Raw genomic sequence first — 19,599 nt, 5'->3', positions numbered from 1 at the left:
TTATATGCAACTGGGGAGAAACAAAATACTAAATAAATTAAATTTTAAAAAAAGGAGAAAGATTTGCTACCACTCGTGTGCAAAAGGATGTACACAGGTTGCAGGCAATTCTAAAAGTAGTTCTAAAATTCTGTGAGCTGGAAGGGCCCACAGAGGCCAGATGGGGATCCTTCCCCACCTGAGCTGTTATCTAACAGCCCACCTATAGGTATTTCACAGGATCACCGACTTACAGCTGGAAGGGTCCCTGAGCTCATCCAATCCAACCCTTTTGTTAGACTCCACCCCAAAAGTGGATGAGCAAAATGAGGTCCCAGAGAAGTTAGGTGACTTGCTTAGGATCACACAGCTGAGAAGTGGCAGAGCCAGGACTGGACCCCTGGTCCTGACTTCACATGTAGTGCTCCTTCTACTCTACAAACTGCTATAACTGATCTATTTTGCCATGAACTGACAGAACCACATTCGTAATTCTTTTCTACACTTATATTCTCACTTGAGAAATGCAGTATGGTAGAGGGGAAAGGGTACTGAACTTGAAGCCAAAAGACCTGGATTCAAGTTCAGACTTAGATATCCACTAGGTGTGACCTTAGCAAAGTCATTTGACTTTTTTCAGTTTTGAGCTTCTTCATCGGTAGAATGGAGAGAATACTTGAACTACGTCCCATCTACCTCACAGGGCTGTCTTGAGGAAAGCACTCTGTAAACATGAATATGCTAGATGAATGTGAATCATCACTAACTTGTAGTCAACTGCGCACATTCCACCTGTCCTACTAGATTTTAATTGTATAACCAAATAGTCGAGCAAAAAAAAGCCTTGGAGAACACCTGGCCTGGCCCAAAGCTAAAACATCCTCTGCTCCATGACTGACAAGTTCACCATTGGCTAGAACATCCCCAATGAGTGAGGGAATACCTCACCTTCTTAGGAGACCCATATAGTTATCAGACAACTCTATTATGTCATATTCCCTTATATCAAGCTGAAATTTACTTCCCTGTAACTTCTCCCCATTGCTTTTAGTTGCTCTGCCTTTTGGGACCAAGCATAATAAATCTAATCTCTTTTTTAAGATATTTAGTTTTATTTTATTCTCTAAAAATAATATACTTGTAGATTTCTTTTTACCTATCTTGTCAAATTTTAAAATGAGCTGCTTCAAAGTTCTATGTCCTAAAACATTTGAGGTTTAACCATAAAGCACCCAATTACAAAAAGTCAATTTAATACCCTTTGACCCAGAGGTTCCACTTGCTGGGCATATACCCCCATGAAGGTCACTGACAAAAAGAAAGGCCCCAAATACAGCTAAATATTAATAGTAGCACTTTTAATAATAGCAAAAAACCGGAAACAAAGTAGGTGCCCATCAAATTGAGAAACAGCTAAACAAGCTATATAGTACCCAAATGTTATAGAATATTTCTGGGTTATAAGAAATGAAAAATATGACTACAAAGAAGCACAGGAAGACACAGGAACTGATGAAAAATGAAGTAAACAGAACCAGGAAAACAACATACAAAATGATATCAACAATGAAAATACAAAAAAAAAATTAAAAACTGAATGCTGCAAAATTATGAGTTAACTTGAGAAAATGCCACCTCCTGCTTCTTTTTAGAGGTAGGAGACTCAGCGTGTGACACTACTTATAACGTCAGACTTCTTTGCTGTGGTGGTTAGTTTTTCTCCTTCTTTTGTTATAAGAGACTGTTCTCTGCGAAGAAGAGGGTACATTGGAAAATACAGGTGATACAAAAACAACAGTATAGTCGACTATTTAAAAGACGCCATGGTAGCTTCTTGTATCTCCTAATTAACGAGTTTCTAGAGGGCCCTAGGCCACGCCCATTCCACTCCTGGGTTCACTCCTCCCTCTCTGGGCCTTTCAGCTCCTGCATGCCCTGGAGACATGCTGCCAGGGGGCCTGCTCCTCCTCTCTCCCCATGTCTTCTAGGCCCTCTTCCCTCATTAGAATATAAGCACTCTGAGGGTAGGGATTGTCTTTTTTGCTTGTATTTGTATCCCCAGAACTTTGTGCAGTGCTTGATACAGAGTAAGTACTTAATAAATACTTCATCTGTTTATTCTATATGAAAACATGACTATATCACATACCTTCCAATTCAATTCTGGGCGAGCAAGGGGTATAAATCTTCCATCAAACATGTGTGAAAATGGTCCATGACCTTAAAAAAGAAGAGAATAAGAAACACTGGTTCACACTACTGAGAAGCATAAATTCATTTTTTCCATTCTTCTTCATTCAAACTTAATTGATTTCAATCCTTCAAAAGATCTATGGCCTCATCAAAACACATATCTTCCTCCAGGTTTGAGAAGACAGTCTTCTCAAGTTGCTGTGAGCAAAATACTTCATCACTTAAGGGCCAACTTTTTTTTCATTTAATTTTTTCTCAATTATATGTAAAAACAAACTTTAACATTTGATTTTTTAAATTTTGAGTTCCAAATTCTTTCCTTCCCTTCCATCACTTGTCTTTTCTTTTCTTTCTTTTTTTTGGGGGGGGGAGGTTAGGCAATGGGGTTAAATGACTTGCCCAGGATCACACAGCTAGTAAGCGTCAAGTGTTTGGTCTGAGGCCGAATTTGAACTCAGGTCCTCCTGAATCCAGGGCCAGTGCTCTATCCACTGTGCCACCTAGCTGTCCCCATCACTTCTCTTGAAAAGGCAAGCAATTTTATATAGATTATGCATGTGTAGTCATGCAAAACATATTTCCATATTAGCCATATTACAAATGAAAACAGACAAAAAATAAAGTTTAGAAAAGTATGCTTTGATCTGCATTGTGATTCCATCAGTTCTTTCTCTGAAGGTAGATAGTATTTTTCACTGTAAGTGCTTTGGAATTTTCTTAAATCATTATATTGACTAGAGTAACTAAGTCTTTCACAGTTTATCATGGTACAATATTGCTGTTAATGGATACAATGTTCTCCTAGTTCTGTTCACTTCACTTTGCACCAGTTCATATAAGTCTTCCCAGGCTTTTCTGAAACTATCCTCTCCTCATTTCTTATAGCATAATAGTATTCTGTCACAATCACATATCACAACTTGTCCAACCATTCCCCAATTAATGGGTATCCCCTCAATTTTCAATTCTTTGCCACCTGAAAAAGAGCTACTACTAATATTTTTTTACATAAAGGCTCTTTTCCTTCTTGTTTTTTTATCTCTTTTCCTTTTTCTTTCATCTCTCAGGGATACAGACCTACCTAGTGGCCTGTATTGCTGGGTCAAAGGGTATGCAGTTTTATGGCTTTTTGGGAGTTTCAAATCATTCTCCAGAATGGTTGGACCAGTTCACAACTCCACCAGTAGTACATCAGTTTTCCTATCTGCCCACACCCCCTCCAGCATTTGTCATTTTCCTCTTCTGTCATACTGGCCAATCTGATAGGTGTGAGGTAGTACCTCAGAGTTGTTTTAATTTGTATTTCTCCAATTATTAGTGATTCAGAGCATTTTTTCCTATGACTACTGATTGGTTTGATTTCTTCTTCTGAAAACTGCTTGACCATATCCTTTGACTATTTATCAACTGGGGGAATGATTGAGAAATGAGGAAGGGCCAACTTTCTAGTGGTAATCTGTTCCAAACTTACCTAGCCTGGTCAATGGGCTAGGGACACAGTCTGTGGACTGTGAGAAACATTTCCTTCCTAATATCTAAGGAATACAGAGGAAAGAGAGTAACCCAAAGAACTAGATTTCCTCACAAGTCAGATATCTATGGTCCCTTCCAGGTGTAGTGATTACCTAGCTTCACAAATAGCTGCAAGAGTATATTGGGTTGCCAACAGGATTATTAATATTACAAATAACAAGTGTAACAAGTCCTTTTTTAAAGTCTTAAGGGCTGTTGTTTAGCCTTACACTCACATGGATTAGCACCACCTTTCTCCTACCCCCAACTTGAGAATCTTCTTGTTCAAAAAATCTCAGGTATTCTGAACATAAGAAAGATGGATTCAGGATGGTTAACAGGCAAAAGGTCAAAATATCCACTGGGACATATTGATCAGAAGACTTTCATAATCCAATTGACCCTTTAATACAGCATACTATAGCAGAAATGCTCAACCTAGGCAACAGGACTTGACTATGGGAGCTATGCCATGTACTCTAGAATTAAAGAGGAAAACCATGACATATTTTTTATGATGATAAGTCACCGAGGTATTATAAAAGAGAACTTAAGATTGCTGCTGTACACTAGATTCCCCAGTTGGTCTGTTTTAAAAAATAACAGAACAATAACATATCCCCAAATAGTTATATAAATCATGTCAACTCCTTTAGCTCCTTGCATATGCTTACCTAGATCATGACAGAGCCCAGCAATCTGAACACAAAGCACATCCCGCTCAGTTATCTTTAGTTCAGGCTGTTTTTCTTGTAGTTCACGGACCAGACATCCTGCTAGATACCCGACGCTGCCAAGCAAGAAGAAAATAAAATTTCCTTTTGGGAGCTATTCTGTTTCTTCAATCAAGAATGGACCTTTTGTACATATAATCCTGTGTGACTTTTGACCCGTTGGAGGCCATGCCTCCCCCTACACGCCACTGTGACTGTCAAGGACCTTAAGTAATCAGAGGGAGGATGTTCTTTGATTCAAACTATTCCTCTCTTCAGGCCCCAGAGAACCGTAATCCAACCTGTTATATTTGCTTATATTTCTGGAGAGCACAGGTTCTTATCCTGGGTCCCTGAACTTTTTAAACTTTTTTTTGATAATTACAGTTCACTATAATCTTTTTTTCTGTAACACTATGCATTTTATTTCATGTATTTAAAAATATTCTTTTGAGGAGTCTATAGGCTTTACCACACTGCTAAAGGGATCCATAACACACACCAAAAAGGTTAAGAATCTTCTGTTTCAGAGTAACCTTAAAATTCTAGTCACCCTCAATTCTCTGAACACGTGGAAAGGAGCATAAAGGATAATCCCCCAAAAAGGGCACTTTTATGTATAATTTTTATGTTCACAATTCAATATGGATTATATGTGATTCTCTAATAATTCACATGATATCACATAACAAAAGTTATATTAGAAAGAACTGTCTCAAAAGAAAAATTGGAAACTATCTACACTTCTTGCCACCCAGCAGCATTTCCTCCATGCTATTCAGAAAAAGACCGCTCTAACTGTTGTTACCACTCTAATCTTGTCTTTCAAATTGATATTTTTCCTAAAACATTATTTAGTAATTTGGTTTCAAACGCTCAATCTATATAAGAATAAGCAGATAGTACAAAAATTGAAGGGCTTAATATTTATAAACTATAATGTCAATAAGAAGGTAAAAGAAAGAGGGTCCCTGAAATACCCTGAAGATAAATTTTTAATTGTTTTACCAGCCCAACCACCACTCTCAGGAGGTACACAAGTAGGAAACAAATCATATCATAATAATGTTTAACGATGCTAGAAGAAACTCAGTTAAATACAACAATTAAACTACTAAAACAGATAATCATGACAGGCTTTAACCATAAGCTCTTTGTAATGGAAACACTTAAAGAACTACTCATTTCTAATACCTGTAGGTGCATATTTCTTCCTTACCCTAGAGAATGCTCAAATCGGTTGTGCGAAGCACCTGGAAAAACATAGTAAGAGCCTCCCAGCTGTTTAATATATCGAAGACGTTGAAACTGAGGTGTATCAATGATTCGGATAAGAAGAGGGTGAAGATCTATGTGGCCATGAATAGGATCATTAAATATCTGGAAAATGATGATTATTACTTTATCTGAAGTTATCAGTTGTATATGAAAACAACTTATGCATAGGTTAAAGGTAATAACACATTCTTTTAATCCCATGTAACTATGCCTAGTCAAACCAGGAAGACCAAAGCTATTCAGGTATTTAAGATACCATATAAACCAATGATTCCCTCCAAGTAATACAATTACATAGTTCTGGGACAAGTCCATTCATTAACAATCAAATTAGACAGAAAGTTCATTTGCTTCATCTTTTGACTACCTTGGTTGACTAGCCTTAATAGCGTAACCTTGAGTACCAAATAAAACTGACCTTCTCATTTGGATCACCTGTACCTTTCAGTAAAGTCACCACATTGAGTTAAAAAGTTACAAAATCAGTGTTGAATAGCAATACTGAAAACCCAAGTACATTCAAAGAAAATATGACATTGCAGTTGAAGTTGTACAGTTGATTTAAAAATACAATATGAAATGATGGACAATGCTATCCACATCCAGAGAAACAGCTATGGAGTCTGAATGCAGATTGAAGCATACTATTTTCTCTCTCTCTCTTTTTTAAAAAATTTTCTCTCTCGTGGTTTTTCCCTTTTGTTCTGATTCTTCTTTCACAACATGACTAATATGGAAATAGGTTTAATATGATTGTACATGTATAGTCTGTATCAGATTGCTTGCCATGTTAGAGACAAGGAAGGGAGGAAGAAAAAAATTTGGAACTCAAAATCTTATAAAAGTGAATGTTGAAAACTATCTTTACATGTAACTGGAAAAAATAAAATAATATTAAGTGGGAGAGGGAAGGCAATAAGTTTCAAGAGGAATAACAACACTTCAAAAGAACCATTATTAATAAATATTTCTTTTTTTTTTTTTGGTAAGGCAATTGGGGTTAAGTGACTTTCCCAGAGTCACACAGCTAGTGAGTATTGTGTCTGAGGCCAGATTTGAACTCAGGTCCTTCTGACTCCAGGGCCAGTGTTTTATCCACTGCACCACCTATCGGCCCCAATAAATATTTCTAATGAAAAAAAATACAATACGAAATCTGCCAAAAGCTGCGATTGGTCTTAATGACAATCAAGGGAGAAGAGATCAGAAATGCTGTTAAGTCACCTACATATAGATGTAGTTGTGACATTAACAGTGGTAACAAAGGTGATTCTGTTTATATATGAGATTAACATTTTGTGTTGTCTTCTACTATTAGAAGGTAAACTCCCTGAAGGTGGGGTCCATCTTGCTTACTTATATTTGTATCCTCAGCATTAGATATGGTGCCTTAAGCAAAGCCCCCTTTATCTAGCTCTGTCTGTCTCGCTAAATGTATAAGTCCAGGTCTGAGCCTGTGATTTCAAGGTAAGAAGTGTAAGAAGTGGTAGTGAGGGGGTTACCAAACGTGCTCAGTCACACAACTAGTACGTGTCAGAGGTGGAAATGAAAACCACGTCACAAGACTCGGTGGACAGAATCATGTTGCCTCTCTGAGATAAGAAAAGGAGAACTGAAAGTGTACATGATCTCAAGGACTTCAATTTAAAAAGTCTGAGCAAGTGATCATGCCTAAATGATGACTGTGAAATGGGTAAAGAACATGCGGAGAAGAATTCTAATCACAACTTCAGCACTAGGGATGGATTCCAGGACTTGCTTGAAATACCAATGCTTGAGGGTCAGTACCAACCAAACAACTGATTGTATACAAGCATAACTTCTTGATTACACACCTGATTGACAGTAACACTAGAGAATGGTATCCTTGCATAAACTTCCTTAGTTATTCCATAAAAGCTAAGACTGAATCCACAGGAGCTCACTGACTATCACTACTTCTTTAAACACTGCCAATGACAATTGAAAGCTATGACTACATGGGAGCAAAAATGTTATACGTGAGTCAGAATGGCCCAACTAATACAGCTATCTTAGTCCAGGGCCTAGACCAGTTTCTTCCATGGTTCAAACTTAAGACAAACTAAGGCATCAGTCCCCTCCCCTCAACCCCATCTTTCATGCCCTATTCTGGCATGGTTGTAGAAGACCCCAAAAATGCCAATCTCCCTGGCACTACCAGAAAACAACTAGATTTTTAAGAAACCAGTGCCCTCTCTGAAGACAACCAAACAGAATCTGATTTGGAAGAGATGACAAGCACAATTATAGAGTGCACTGCTGTCAACCCTGATGTGGCCAATAACAAATTCATTGACAAGAGGGTATGAATCAAGGGGCTTGGCTTTTCACATTGTATTGGGAAAACCAAAAGGGCAGAATATAGAGTGGAGTTTGAAATGCTGGGGGCCCAACAGAAGTACCAGCCACTGTTGCATGAGGTTCAAGAGCTAATTACTGAGATGGGAAAGACAAAGGCAATAGCTGCTGAGAAGCTGACTCCTGAGGTTCTGGCTAAACAGCTAGCTGTCCTGAGGCAGTGGCTAGTTACCTCCCATCTAACCTGATCCCAGTAGCAACCCCACCGACCCTGATAGAGTCTTGGCCAACCATCTACCAGCACAGCTAGAATCAGCATAGAGCAGCATAAGGGTTGGTGCAGGGCATGAGAATGCAACTCTTCTTCTCCACCCCTCCAAAGACAGTGCCAGACACATATGAGCTACATTATCATCCTGAGCAGGACAAGTTTCCCCAAGCTGACAAACTGCAGAGCCTGAGAAACAGCTGTCAAAGCTAGAAGGAATAGTACAATGTGACCCTTAGCATCCTTTAATCTGTGGGTCTGCAGGGATCCTGTCTAATGAAGACTGTCACCTACGGAAGACAAGGTGAGTATCCTAGCCACGATGCTGTGGAGACTAAGTAGCAGCCTGACTACAGAGTGCCCTGGGAAAGGTGAATGCGATTGCTAACCACAAAGCTGCTCTTGAGGATGAAGACACACAAAGCAAGGAACACCCATCAGCCCAGTGCTCTGTCCCATTGCTTCTACACTTCATCAGCTGAGGCAAAGAACCGTTGCCAACAAGCAGAGGCCAGTTGGGCCAGCCCTGATGCATCTGGATTATTATCCAACAGAGGACTGACTGCTGTTCCCCAAGGGCTATTGTCCTACTGGCAATAAACTATGCAGGAGAACCCAGTTAGGGTAGAGGGAACCTATCGACTGAGGCTACAATGATGACACTAGAAAAGGGAGCAGAAATGCAGGGAGAGTCTCTGACCCCTATGTAGTCCAGATTTATCTGCTTGAGTGTGTGGTTGTGCCATCCCTCTTTACTGATAAGAAGCTCATGCAAAAGGACAGTCTCTCCTGCAGGTGGTGTTTGTGTATCGTCTTCCACACATTAAACAGTTGGGGGAACAAGGCTAAGTGTTTCCTTTAAGCCTCTGGGGATGGGGAAATGAAAACAACCACCTTCCTAGTCCCTGTCTAATACAGCTTTCCTATGGTGGGGTGGGGGTAGGGGCACAGCTCTTTTGTGGCTAATTGTACAACCATTTCATTAAATAGTGTAATGCTGTTTAAAAAAAAAAAGAGTCTAGGACTCAGGGGTGGGGAACCTGCTCTTCCTGACTCCAGGCCCAACACTTTCTCCACTGTACCACCTAGCTACCCATGTTTGCACATGAAACTCTAAATCTCTGGTACATAGTTTCCTTTCTTTTAAAAAATGTAATAAATGCCACATTCAACATTTAGAATGTATCTGCTGAAAAGTACTGCTCATCCGAAAAGATGAGATATAGCAAGGCAGGCCCACTACTTTAGTCTCTCTCTAACAAAACCAAACCCAATACTCCATTTCTCAACCCACTGGAAAAGGATTAGGAAACTTCAATAAACACTAATAAGTCAGAACCTTGAAAACCTAAACACTGGAGGTTTGAATGGAGTGAAAAATGAAAAAAGAACTATATCTTTCTCTGTAGCAAAGTAACAGCACATTCTAGTATACAACATTAAATTTACTAACACCTCAAACTTTATTAAAAAAACAAACCAAAAAACCCAAAACCTGTGATCTAGGCTATGTTGAATGACAACTTTTATTTCAGTAACATATTTTACATTCTTGATACATGAATCAAACATGAAATGGGTAAAGGGAAACTGAGGTCCTTCAAAGAGAGTAATATTAAAGGCCAACATTAAAAACTAACTCCCACTTACCTTCATTGCGTCATCATGGCTTTGATTCAGTTTACAGATACAATCCAGCAGCTTCTGTCTGTCTCCTAAAGACCTGGGAGAGTCACCAAACACCAAAAAACAAAAGTCACAACTTGCTTAATAGAGTATGTGACACTGCTTAGGAATGATTTAAAAATCAAGTCAATTACCTACAGATCACTAAGAACCATTAATAACTTAAAAAACACTTCAATAAATCTCCCAAGCAAATAAGGTTTCTAAGCACACTCACAGGATAGCTGGCTGGTTAGTCTTGACAGCCATCTAAAAGCTAAACTGACAAAATGCTCTATTTCTTTTGTGTCCCCAATACACTTTGTTGTTGGTCAGTTGTTTTTCAGTTGTGTCTGACTCTTCATGACCCTATTTGGGGTTTTCCTGACAAAGAAACTGGAGTGGTTTGACCTTTCCTTCTCCAGTTCATTTTACAGATGAAGAAACTGAGGCAAACAAGGTAAAGTGACTTGCCCAAAGTCACACAGCTAATAGGTGTCTGAGGCCAGATTTGAACTCATGAAGACAAGTCTTCCTGATTCCATGCCCAGTTCTCTATTCACTGATACACCTAGCTGCCCCCCAATGCACTTAGTCCACAATAAATACCAGTTGACTATGGTGATATGAATTTTTCCTAACACAACCATGGCTGAGTCAGTTCTGGAATCCAGACTCTCTCCAGTTGACTGACATCCCTTGGTCCTAGGACTGCTCACTCTCTGCTGAAGTAGTTTCATTCCAGATACACGCAACAATTAATATATAAATAGTCACCTCACTGGATGTGGCTGGTTCAAAATCCTTCCAAGCCTGGTCTATTTATCAGAGGCCTGGCCCCTGAGGGTATCTCAGAGTATCTGAGGATATTTCAACAATAATACACTGATAATCAACACTTGTCACAAGAAGGTACTTGATCTCTTTCGGACTGGTTCTGCTGAAGGAACTTCTCCCACCCAGGCAGATCATGATCTGCTCCAAGACTTAATCTTAATCGAGTCTTCAAGGGGTGGGGAAAGGGGGTGCTCTGGAAAGGACAGGACGAATGGGACGGGATGATTGAGAAGTTAATAGATTTGCCCATGGATCACTCACTGAGTGTCAGATTTGCCATTGTTCAGTCACTTCAAGTTCTTTGTGACCCCATTTGGGGTTTTCTTGGCAAAGATACTGGAGTGGTTTTCCCCTTCTCCAGCTCACTTCACAGATAAGGGAACTGAGGCAAACAGGGTTAAGAGACTTGACCAGAGTCACACAGCTAGTAAATGTCTGAGGCCAGATTTGACCTCAGGAAGATAAGCCTTCCTGACTCCAGGCCCAATGCTCTATCCACTGTGCCACTTAACTGCCCCCAAATATTTCCTTTTTTTCATGACCCATATAGTGATCAAATCTGTAACCTTGGTATTATTAACACCACCACACTCTAACCAACAGAACTCAGTGTCAGAAGCAGGATACAAACTTAAGCTTTCTTGATCCTAAGCCTGCTTTCTATTCACTACACCAAGATGTCTTCTTGTTGTTGTTGCTGTTTTTTAAAAATATATTTTCAGTGGTGATTGGAGGAAGAGAAGAACGTACTATAGGCTACTTTATGTCTGATAATTACACCACCAGCTCACATTTATACCACATTTTAAGGTTACAAAGTGCTTTCCTTCCATACAACAACTCTGTAAAGGTAACTAGTGCAATTATTATCACCTAACTTTGTAGAAGTGGATTCTGGGGGAAAAAAAAAACTGAGGCAATGAAAGACAAAGTGATCATTGGAGTCACATAGCTAGTGTCAGAGCCTGGATTCAAATCTCCATCTCTAACTCTCTCTTTCCCCTATGCCACATTTTTTCCTTCTTTATCTGCCCTGACCATTTTAGCAGCAGAAACTGAAACTATTTATGAGGAACTATTGATAAAGTAACAATGACTGACCACCTGTCTTTTGGTAAAAGTTTTAATTTGACCATTCTCTCCAACACCCCAAAGAAGTGCTATTCCACTAGGCTCCAGTGTGAAATATTAGCACTGGGGGAAAAAAAACCCACAAACCTTTCTTTTTACAGAAAAGTAAACTGAGGTCTAGATAGGGCTCTCTCAGTTCTCAGTTCCTACTTGTCTGACCGCTTCTCAGTAAAGCCATTAATAACCTTCCTTCCTCCTAGCTTTAAAGTCTCCTTATACTTTACTCACTTTGTTGTTCCTTGAAGAAGATCTCCATTTCCCTGACTCTGGGCATTTTCATGGGCTGAATCCTATACCTGGAACTCTCTCTCCTCATCTCCACTTCAGAGCTTCCTTCAAGTCTCAGCTCAAATCTCACTTTTTACAAGAAGCTTTTCCCAATCCCCCTTAAAGCTAGTACTGTCCTTCCTTTGACTCTCTCCAGTTTATCCTGTACATTGTTTGTGGATAGCTGTTTACATGCTGGCTTCCTCTTTAGACAGTTAGCTCCTTCACAGGAAGGACTGTCTTTTACCTTTCTCTTTGTATCACTACATTTAGCTCAATGCCTGGCACATGGTAGGAGGTTAATGAATGCTTTTTGTCTGTTTACTAACTGACTGAATGTTTATCTGTTTCATACTCCCAAACTATGGATTCTGTCCTAGGCCTTCTTCTCTACCACTATCTGGGTGATTTTATTAGCTCCCATGGGTTCAATAATCATGCAGATGGGTCCTAGATCTATATATCCAGCTATGGGCCCTCTCCTGAACCCCAGTTCTTCAGCACCACACCCAATTACCCATTGGACATTTCCAGCTGGATGTTTCTCTCACAGGCTTCTCAGATTCAACACGTCCAAAACAACTCACTGGCGTTTCCCCTCAAGGATACCCCTCTTCTGAACTGACCTGTTTCTGTTCATGGCATCCCAATCTAGCCAGTCATCTAGGCTTAAAACTCTGAAGTCATCTCGGACTCCTCACTCTCCCTCACCCAACAAATCCTGCCAAGTCTCTTGGATACTACCTCTACACCATTCATAATTCTGAGCCCTTCTCTCCATTCACATAGCTAACATCTCAACTGAGGCTCTCATTACCTCTCACCTGAACTACTGTCACAGCCTTCTAAATGGTCTCCACACCTCATCTCTCTCCTCTCCAATCCATTCTCCAAACCACTGCCAAAGTGACAGACAGTCCTAAAACGTGGCTCTGACCATGTCACTCAAACTCCAGTGGCTCCTCCCTATTACCACTAAGATCAAATACAGGTTTCTTTGTTTATCCTGTAAAGCCCGTCATGGCTGGGCCCCAAACTTCCTTTCCAGCCTTATCACTTATCACTTCTTTCACACACTCTTTGCTCCAGCAAAACTGAACTCCTATCTCTTCCTCACACACAAAACTCCATCTCTCCTCTCTGTTTTGGAATGAGCTGCCCCCATTCCTAGAATGAACTCCCTCCTCACCCCCATTTCTTAGTATTTCCATTGGAGTTTAGTTCAGATACTACCTCTTAAATGAGGCCTTTCCTGATCCTCCCAGGACATGCTAGTGACTCTCCTCCAGATTTACCCTGTGTTTACTTTGGATACACTTAAATGTTGTCTGTCTGTGAGCAGATGGACTACATCATTTTTTTCCCTTTCTATCATTATTTTCTGGCAAACAATAAATGCTTGTTGACTGCCTGGCTGCCCAAGGTTACACTGCTAGTAACAGAAGATCTCTTGATTGTCAGTCTAGTAACTTTTCCACAACACCATAAAGTGGAGTAAACTGGAAATATTGGGTCCCTAACAAGATTTTATACCCCAAGATTACCAGCCCTAAAGGAGGCTAATTCCAAACCCTGAAGAAACTGCTTAAGAAGCACCTTTGAATAGAACACCAATGAAATCTTAGGCAAGAGTCTTAAAAGAGATTAGCTGTTGATCCCGGGATAAAATTACACAAACTTTAAAAGGTACAATTGAACCTTGCTAATGATACTTGGTTTTCTTTTTTTCAAAATTAAATTACCAGGAAATTATGGCTTTTCAAAACATGAAGATTTAAAATCAACTGCTAACCAGGTGACATAAATACTTGAAATATTTAAGTTATGTCTGCAGCCTTAGGTCATCTTGCAAATACTATTCCCTAACACTTTTGTACATAATCTGTTGCTCTCTAAAATAACTCAGAGTGAGAAGCTGGCCACTAAAAAAACATTTACTCCATAGCAAAATTTTTCAACTAAGACAGACCAGATTTAAAATATATTGAATGTCACTTTCCCACTGACAAATTTCTTCCACATAAAAAGAGATGTTTCTGTGCAGACAACATTACTATGATCTTGTCTTTTATCTCTGTCTACAAATTAATAAAAAATTAAGAACTCAAATAATAATCCAAAAAGAAGAAAACATTAAATGGGAATTATCTTAATTGTGCTTTGATACACTTCAAAGAGCAATACACTTACCTTACTCCAAGATCTTCAAGAAGTGATTCATCAAGGTGGGGCAGCTGAGAGACTCTGATTTTGTTTTCTATGGAGAAATTTTTAAAGATTAATATTTTAATATATGTTGTCTTTATATATTTATTAAGTTAAATGTACTTCAAATGTAATTTTCTGGAGATAAATCCACTATAATATGATTTGTGTAAAATGTTTGCAAGAAAGCTTATCATCGAAACTCATCTATAATTATAAATACAAAGTAACTTAAAAGAATGCTGTGTTTTTGCCAATAAAAAGTAAGGCTACGTCACATTTATCTGTTGATACTTTATAGACTAATTTATTGTTTTTTTTAAAGGCAGGAACAGAGAAGCACACAACAATCCTGACTTTTGGACTCCTCACTTTATACTTAGGCGATTCTATCAAGTCTTTGACTGAATCTTGTCTGCTTCCCTTTAAAAATTTTTTTAAAAATTTTTGGTTTTATTGTTGTCTTTTTTTAAGTCTGTCATTTCTCCTAAACATTCCCTGGCCTTTTCTTGCAACGAATCAAAAATTTTAAGCAATGACAACCAACAAAATAATCCTAATAGCTCCAAATAATATTGAATTCCATATCTATAGTCCTTTACCTTTTTTATTTTTGGTAATGATTTTATTTGCTAATTTGAATGATCACATTCTTTACTAAGTTTGACCTAAAAATTAGGTCTCTATATTTAAATTCTATAGATATTTTAAAGTTTTACTTTATCTTTTTTTATTTGTCACTTAAGTGCTCTGCTCAATGAGCAGTTTAAAAACACTAGACATACCTGGAAACCTTACTCAGATACTTTCAAGAAAAGTAAGTACTGTGGCTTTTTTTCCTTATTTACATAGTCAAACAACCTCCGCACTATTGTTAATGGGAAAATGTGGGGAACTGGTTTAATTTAAAGAAATTGAAATAATGAATATGATCTCTTTAATGACTCCTACTTATGTTCTCATTTCCTTCTATATTTTTCCCTTTCTTTTTTCCCTCACTGTCCTCAGTGAACCTGAATTAAGTGAACTATGATTGCTAGAATAAATATTTAAAACATAAACTTTAGTCAAAAGTTTCTGTCATTACAGCCATTTAAAAAAATCACTTTATGAGGGGGCACCTAGGTGGCGCAGTGGATAGAGCACCGGGCCTGAAGTCAGGAGGACCTGAGTTCAAATCCAGCCTTAGACCAAACACTTGACACTTACTAGATGTATGACCCTGGGCAAGTTACTTAACCTCCCACAACTGCCTAAAAAAAAAAAAATTACTTTATGCTTCTCAAAATATTCCTTATTGGAGTGAAAACATCTACCCTTTGTAGTAGGCCAAAAGTAACAGACACTTCAGGAAAAGCCATTCAGTAGGATTTAAGCCATAAACTACAGAAATCCACCCCGCCCACCGGAATACAGTTTGATCTTGTTTCATTTAAAGAAATTAAAAAGTGGTTACTTGGAAACTTTTAAATATTGGAAAAGAATTGGCCATTTTTTACTTTACATTTTTAACATTTAAGAAAACTATTTTAAGTATGTTCAGTAATAAACAGAAGTAACAGGTGATGTCAACCAGTTTACAAATTTCTTTATGTTACACGTTTATATTTAAGTCCTCCACCTTTCTGAGAGGAAAATATATATCATCATTTTTTCCTAAGATAGTCTTCATTACACCTTGTAAGAGTTTGCCTTTTTAGAGCTATTGTTTATACTATGGTAGTCATTGTAGCCTGCTTACCCTGAAGGCAGCAGTTGATGTGCCAATTTAAAGGAGGCCAAGACAGGGGGTTATTACAATAGTATAAGAAAGAAGTAATTAAATGCTAACTAAAGTAGCAAGTAACAAGGGAGTGAGGAAGACAGAGGATGGGAGATTCTGAGATACTAATAGTGGCAAGGACCTGACTTAGGACAAACTGAAGTTTCATGCCTAGAAGAATGGTTAGCACCAACGGGGGCATTAGAAGGCTAGTCGGTCAGATTCTGGAGGGAAGATGATGTTTTAGACACGTGGAGTTTGAAATGGCACGGGAACATCTAGGTAAAGGTGAGAAGCAAACATGTGGAAAAGCAGGCTTGGTGCACTGAGTGATGGTAAGACATAGTACAAAGATTTGAGAGTCATCCACATTACTAAACAAAGCCACTAGAATGGATGTGGTAGTCAAGACAGAGTACAGAGAGATGGAGCTTTACTTCCTTGAAGCGCAGATTTATTTGTTCATTAGACATTTTATAATAACTCACAAGACTAAAATAGTTTCCCGGAGTGAGGTGAGAGAGCTTTCTCCTTTCCTCTCTCCCCACCACTTGGTAAGGACCTGTGCCCTCAAAACTCATCACACATCTCTCTAATGTATTTATCCAGTAACATTGTGTATTACATTATCTGTGTTGCTGTCTTACCCTCCTACGAGACCAATAAGATCTCTGAGGCAGGGGATGCATCTTACCTGAACGTTTATCTCCTCTAGCACAGTGGCCAGCACAAGTAATAACAGCTATCATGTATATACCATGTATATAGCAATTTATGCACTTCAAATCAACAAATATTTCTCTAATAGAATATCCACAAAGAGCATTTACATTAAATTCTACTAAGCAGTGGATTATATACGCTGTTATTCATTTTCATTATTAGTATTTAGAGAACATATTGGGGTAAGTTATCAAAGACACCCTGTGATCTGGAACCTTGTGAATTTAGTCTATGGGCCAACATGCCAGAAAATTGGTATCTCAACTCACTGCAAACACCTTTTCTTTCAAATTGGGGGTGGAGGGCCACTGGGGAGGAATCAGGTAAAAGTGGAATAAAAGAACCAACCCTGGGGGAAGGAATTAGGGAAGAGTAACAACTTAAGAACCAACCCCAGAGTGCCACAGCTGTAATGGCTCCCAGAATTTCCTAATCCCTACAAAAAGATTTGAGGAGAGAACAAAGGATGAACTGTTAGTTTTCCCCTCCCCCCCTCCACACCCCCACCCCCAGCTATTTTTAGGGCCCCACCACAGGAAGGGCTCTTTCTTGGCCATGCAAAGATTGGAGCTGCAAATCATAACCAGCCAACACCAACTTCCCCTTCTGATAGCTGTAAAATGGGTGCTAAGCTTTTATATCCAACTTCAAAAAACCAAGTAGATTGCAAAGCTTGACAAGAAACTTAATTCAAAAGATAAGACACTGAACTTAGAGGGCATATTTCAACCAAGATTGTTACAAGAGGTGCCTGAGCCTGGCTCTAAGCTTTAGCTTAGGTCTGGGTTGGACCTAAGCTAAAGATAGAGGGAAAACAAGATATCTCAAAAGTTAAAAAAAATAAAAATAAAAAGTCTATGCGATGAATGGAAACTAGGGAGCAAGGAGAAACAAACACCCATTAAAGCACAACTTCTTATGATGTGGCATAGCCGTAGACTGCTAGATAACCACAATAGCAAAGATACCAGCTTGGTGCTCTGCAGAACAAACGATAGGGAGTGGAACCCACTGTTTTTTCTTTCCAAGCAATTTCGTCAGCGTTATGAGTCTCTGCAAATAACAGGCCCAGCCAGAGTCAAAGAGTAGATGCTCAGGCTGTAAATAAGTCCTCGTAGCCATAAAATTCATTACCATTTATTATTTACCAATAAGGCAAATGACTCGATGTCCATCTTCAGAAGGTTAGGAGGGAATAGCTTTGTGCAAGCTTGGCAATAACAATGTGTCACAATCCCAATCCTCCTCCAGGACTAATAATTACGTCACTAAGTTGGTCCCATCCCCACCTGTGCCTGGAACACACTCTCAGTAAATCTACCTCGGTGACCCCAGCAAAAAAACTCTTTATTAGTACGTTCTGGTTTGGTTCAACAAACATTAATAGTTTACTATACACAGCGCACCCCTCCACCCCCACCCCCACCATGCCACGCCACTCCCTTTTTGGATGCTTTTTAGTCTACTTACCAACCTCGGAAGGCCTCCCAACTTCAAATTCCCCTCCCCTATACAATCTACCACCCTAAAGCAAAGTAGCCCCGTCCCTCCGCAGGGGGCTTCCCCCGACTCAGTTCTGGCATTGTGGGCATTGGTCAGGTGAGAGGCCAAAGAGAAAGTCCCAAAGAGTAGGACGGGGGATCTGGTTAAGAGCTCCCGCTATGGAGATAAATGAAGGGATGGTGATCTAAGTGGACGCTGGATCAGGATGAAGCGAAGGGTCAGTGCGGCTGCTGACGGAGTGAAGTAACAAGTAGTGCGGAGTCACTGACCAAGTCATGGGGGCCCCGAGGGAGTCAGAGGGGGATAGTCACCGCAGAGTGGGAGGGCTCCTGGGGGGTCTCCGAAAACCAGGTTGTGGGGGTCACTGGGGAAGCAGTCGCAGGGGAGGGTGGAGTCTGTGGGAGAGGATCACTGACCAGGTCACTAGGGAGTAACCGTGGAGGTCCCTGGGGGGCTCATGGAGAGGGGCAGAGAAGTAAGGCGGGGGTGGGGAATGCCCTGTGGAGCAGGTGGTTGGGAGGGTTAGCTGACCAGGTGATGGGGTAGCCCCAGGGGGATGATCACGGGTCGGAGCAGTCTCTGGGGTGGGTGGGTGGGTGAGGTAGGTGATGGGGTTATGGGGAAGAGAGTATCCCTGGAGGGGTGGTGGGGAGCGGGAGATGGAGGGGCTGCCGGGGGGAGGGTGGCTGGCTGGAGAGGGAGGATGGGGGGGGATCCCTGCTGGGTGGCTGGGGAGCTGGAGGGCGAGGCGCATAGACCCCGGGTTGGGCGCAGCACCCCAGCACCCCATCCTCGCCCGCTACCTTGGAAGCGGCTGAGCAGCGCGGGGTTGCTGAAGCCGTGGCGGCTGAGGAAGGCACACAGCCGCTCGGGGCTCCAGCTCTGAGGGTCCGCGTCGTCCTCGGGCTCCGCGCTCGCTGACTCGGCCAGCACCGCACCGCGCTGCGGCGGGGGGCTAGGAGTCCTGCAGCGGGCACGTTTTGGGTGCATCTTGAGCTTCCTCATGGCCCTCACTCAGCGTCCGCCGCCCGCTAAGCTCCAGAAGCCCGCTGCGGAGCTGGGCGCGCAGGCGCACTGCGGGCTCCGGTAGGGCGGGCCACGCCCCTCACCTCCCTCGAAGGCCAGAGGAGGAGAGCGCCCCTCCCGCCCGGAGGGCGGTTGCACGCAATGACTGAAACCCGTGCTGTTCTCGCTTGTTTCAGAGACTTGGGAAAAGTGCGCTGCCTTTGAGTCTTCTGTAGTTG

The 19,599-nt window shown here is 40.6% G+C and overlaps 1 protein-coding gene across 1 annotated transcript in view; it reads right to left on the bottom strand.

The window, feature by feature from the left end:
• The window catches only part of SAMHD1 (SAM and HD domain containing deoxynucleoside triphosphate triphosphohydrolase 1), a 56,635-nt gene extending 37,246 nt beyond the window's left edge, over positions 1 to 19,389 (bottom strand). Inside the window, exons 1-6 of the mRNA XM_027867103.1 lie at positions 19,159 to 19,389; positions 14,353 to 14,419; positions 9,913 to 9,985; positions 5,617 to 5,777; positions 4,359 to 4,474; positions 2,129 to 2,199 (exon numbers count right to left, since the gene is read on the bottom strand). Of these exons, the coding sequence (XP_027722904.1) occupies positions 2,129 to 2,199; positions 4,359 to 4,474; positions 5,617 to 5,777; positions 9,913 to 9,985; positions 14,353 to 14,419; positions 19,159 to 19,360 (690 nt within the window). The 5' untranslated portion in view covers positions 19,361 to 19,389. The remainder of the gene's footprint in view (positions 1 to 2,128; positions 2,200 to 4,358; positions 4,475 to 5,616; positions 5,778 to 9,912; positions 9,986 to 14,352; positions 14,420 to 19,158) is intronic.
• Positions 19,390 to 19,599: the final 210 nt, after the last annotated feature.

This window comes from Vombatus ursinus, unplaced genomic scaffold (assembly GCF_900497805.2).
Source record: "Vombatus ursinus unplaced genomic scaffold, bare-nosed wombat genome assembly UNPS02014785.1, whole genome shotgun sequence".
Taxonomy (NCBI): Eukaryota; Metazoa; Chordata; class Mammalia; order Diprotodontia; family Vombatidae; genus Vombatus; species Vombatus ursinus.
Note: the sequence above shows the minus strand (reverse complement) of the source record. Positions and strands in the feature narration are given on the sequence as shown.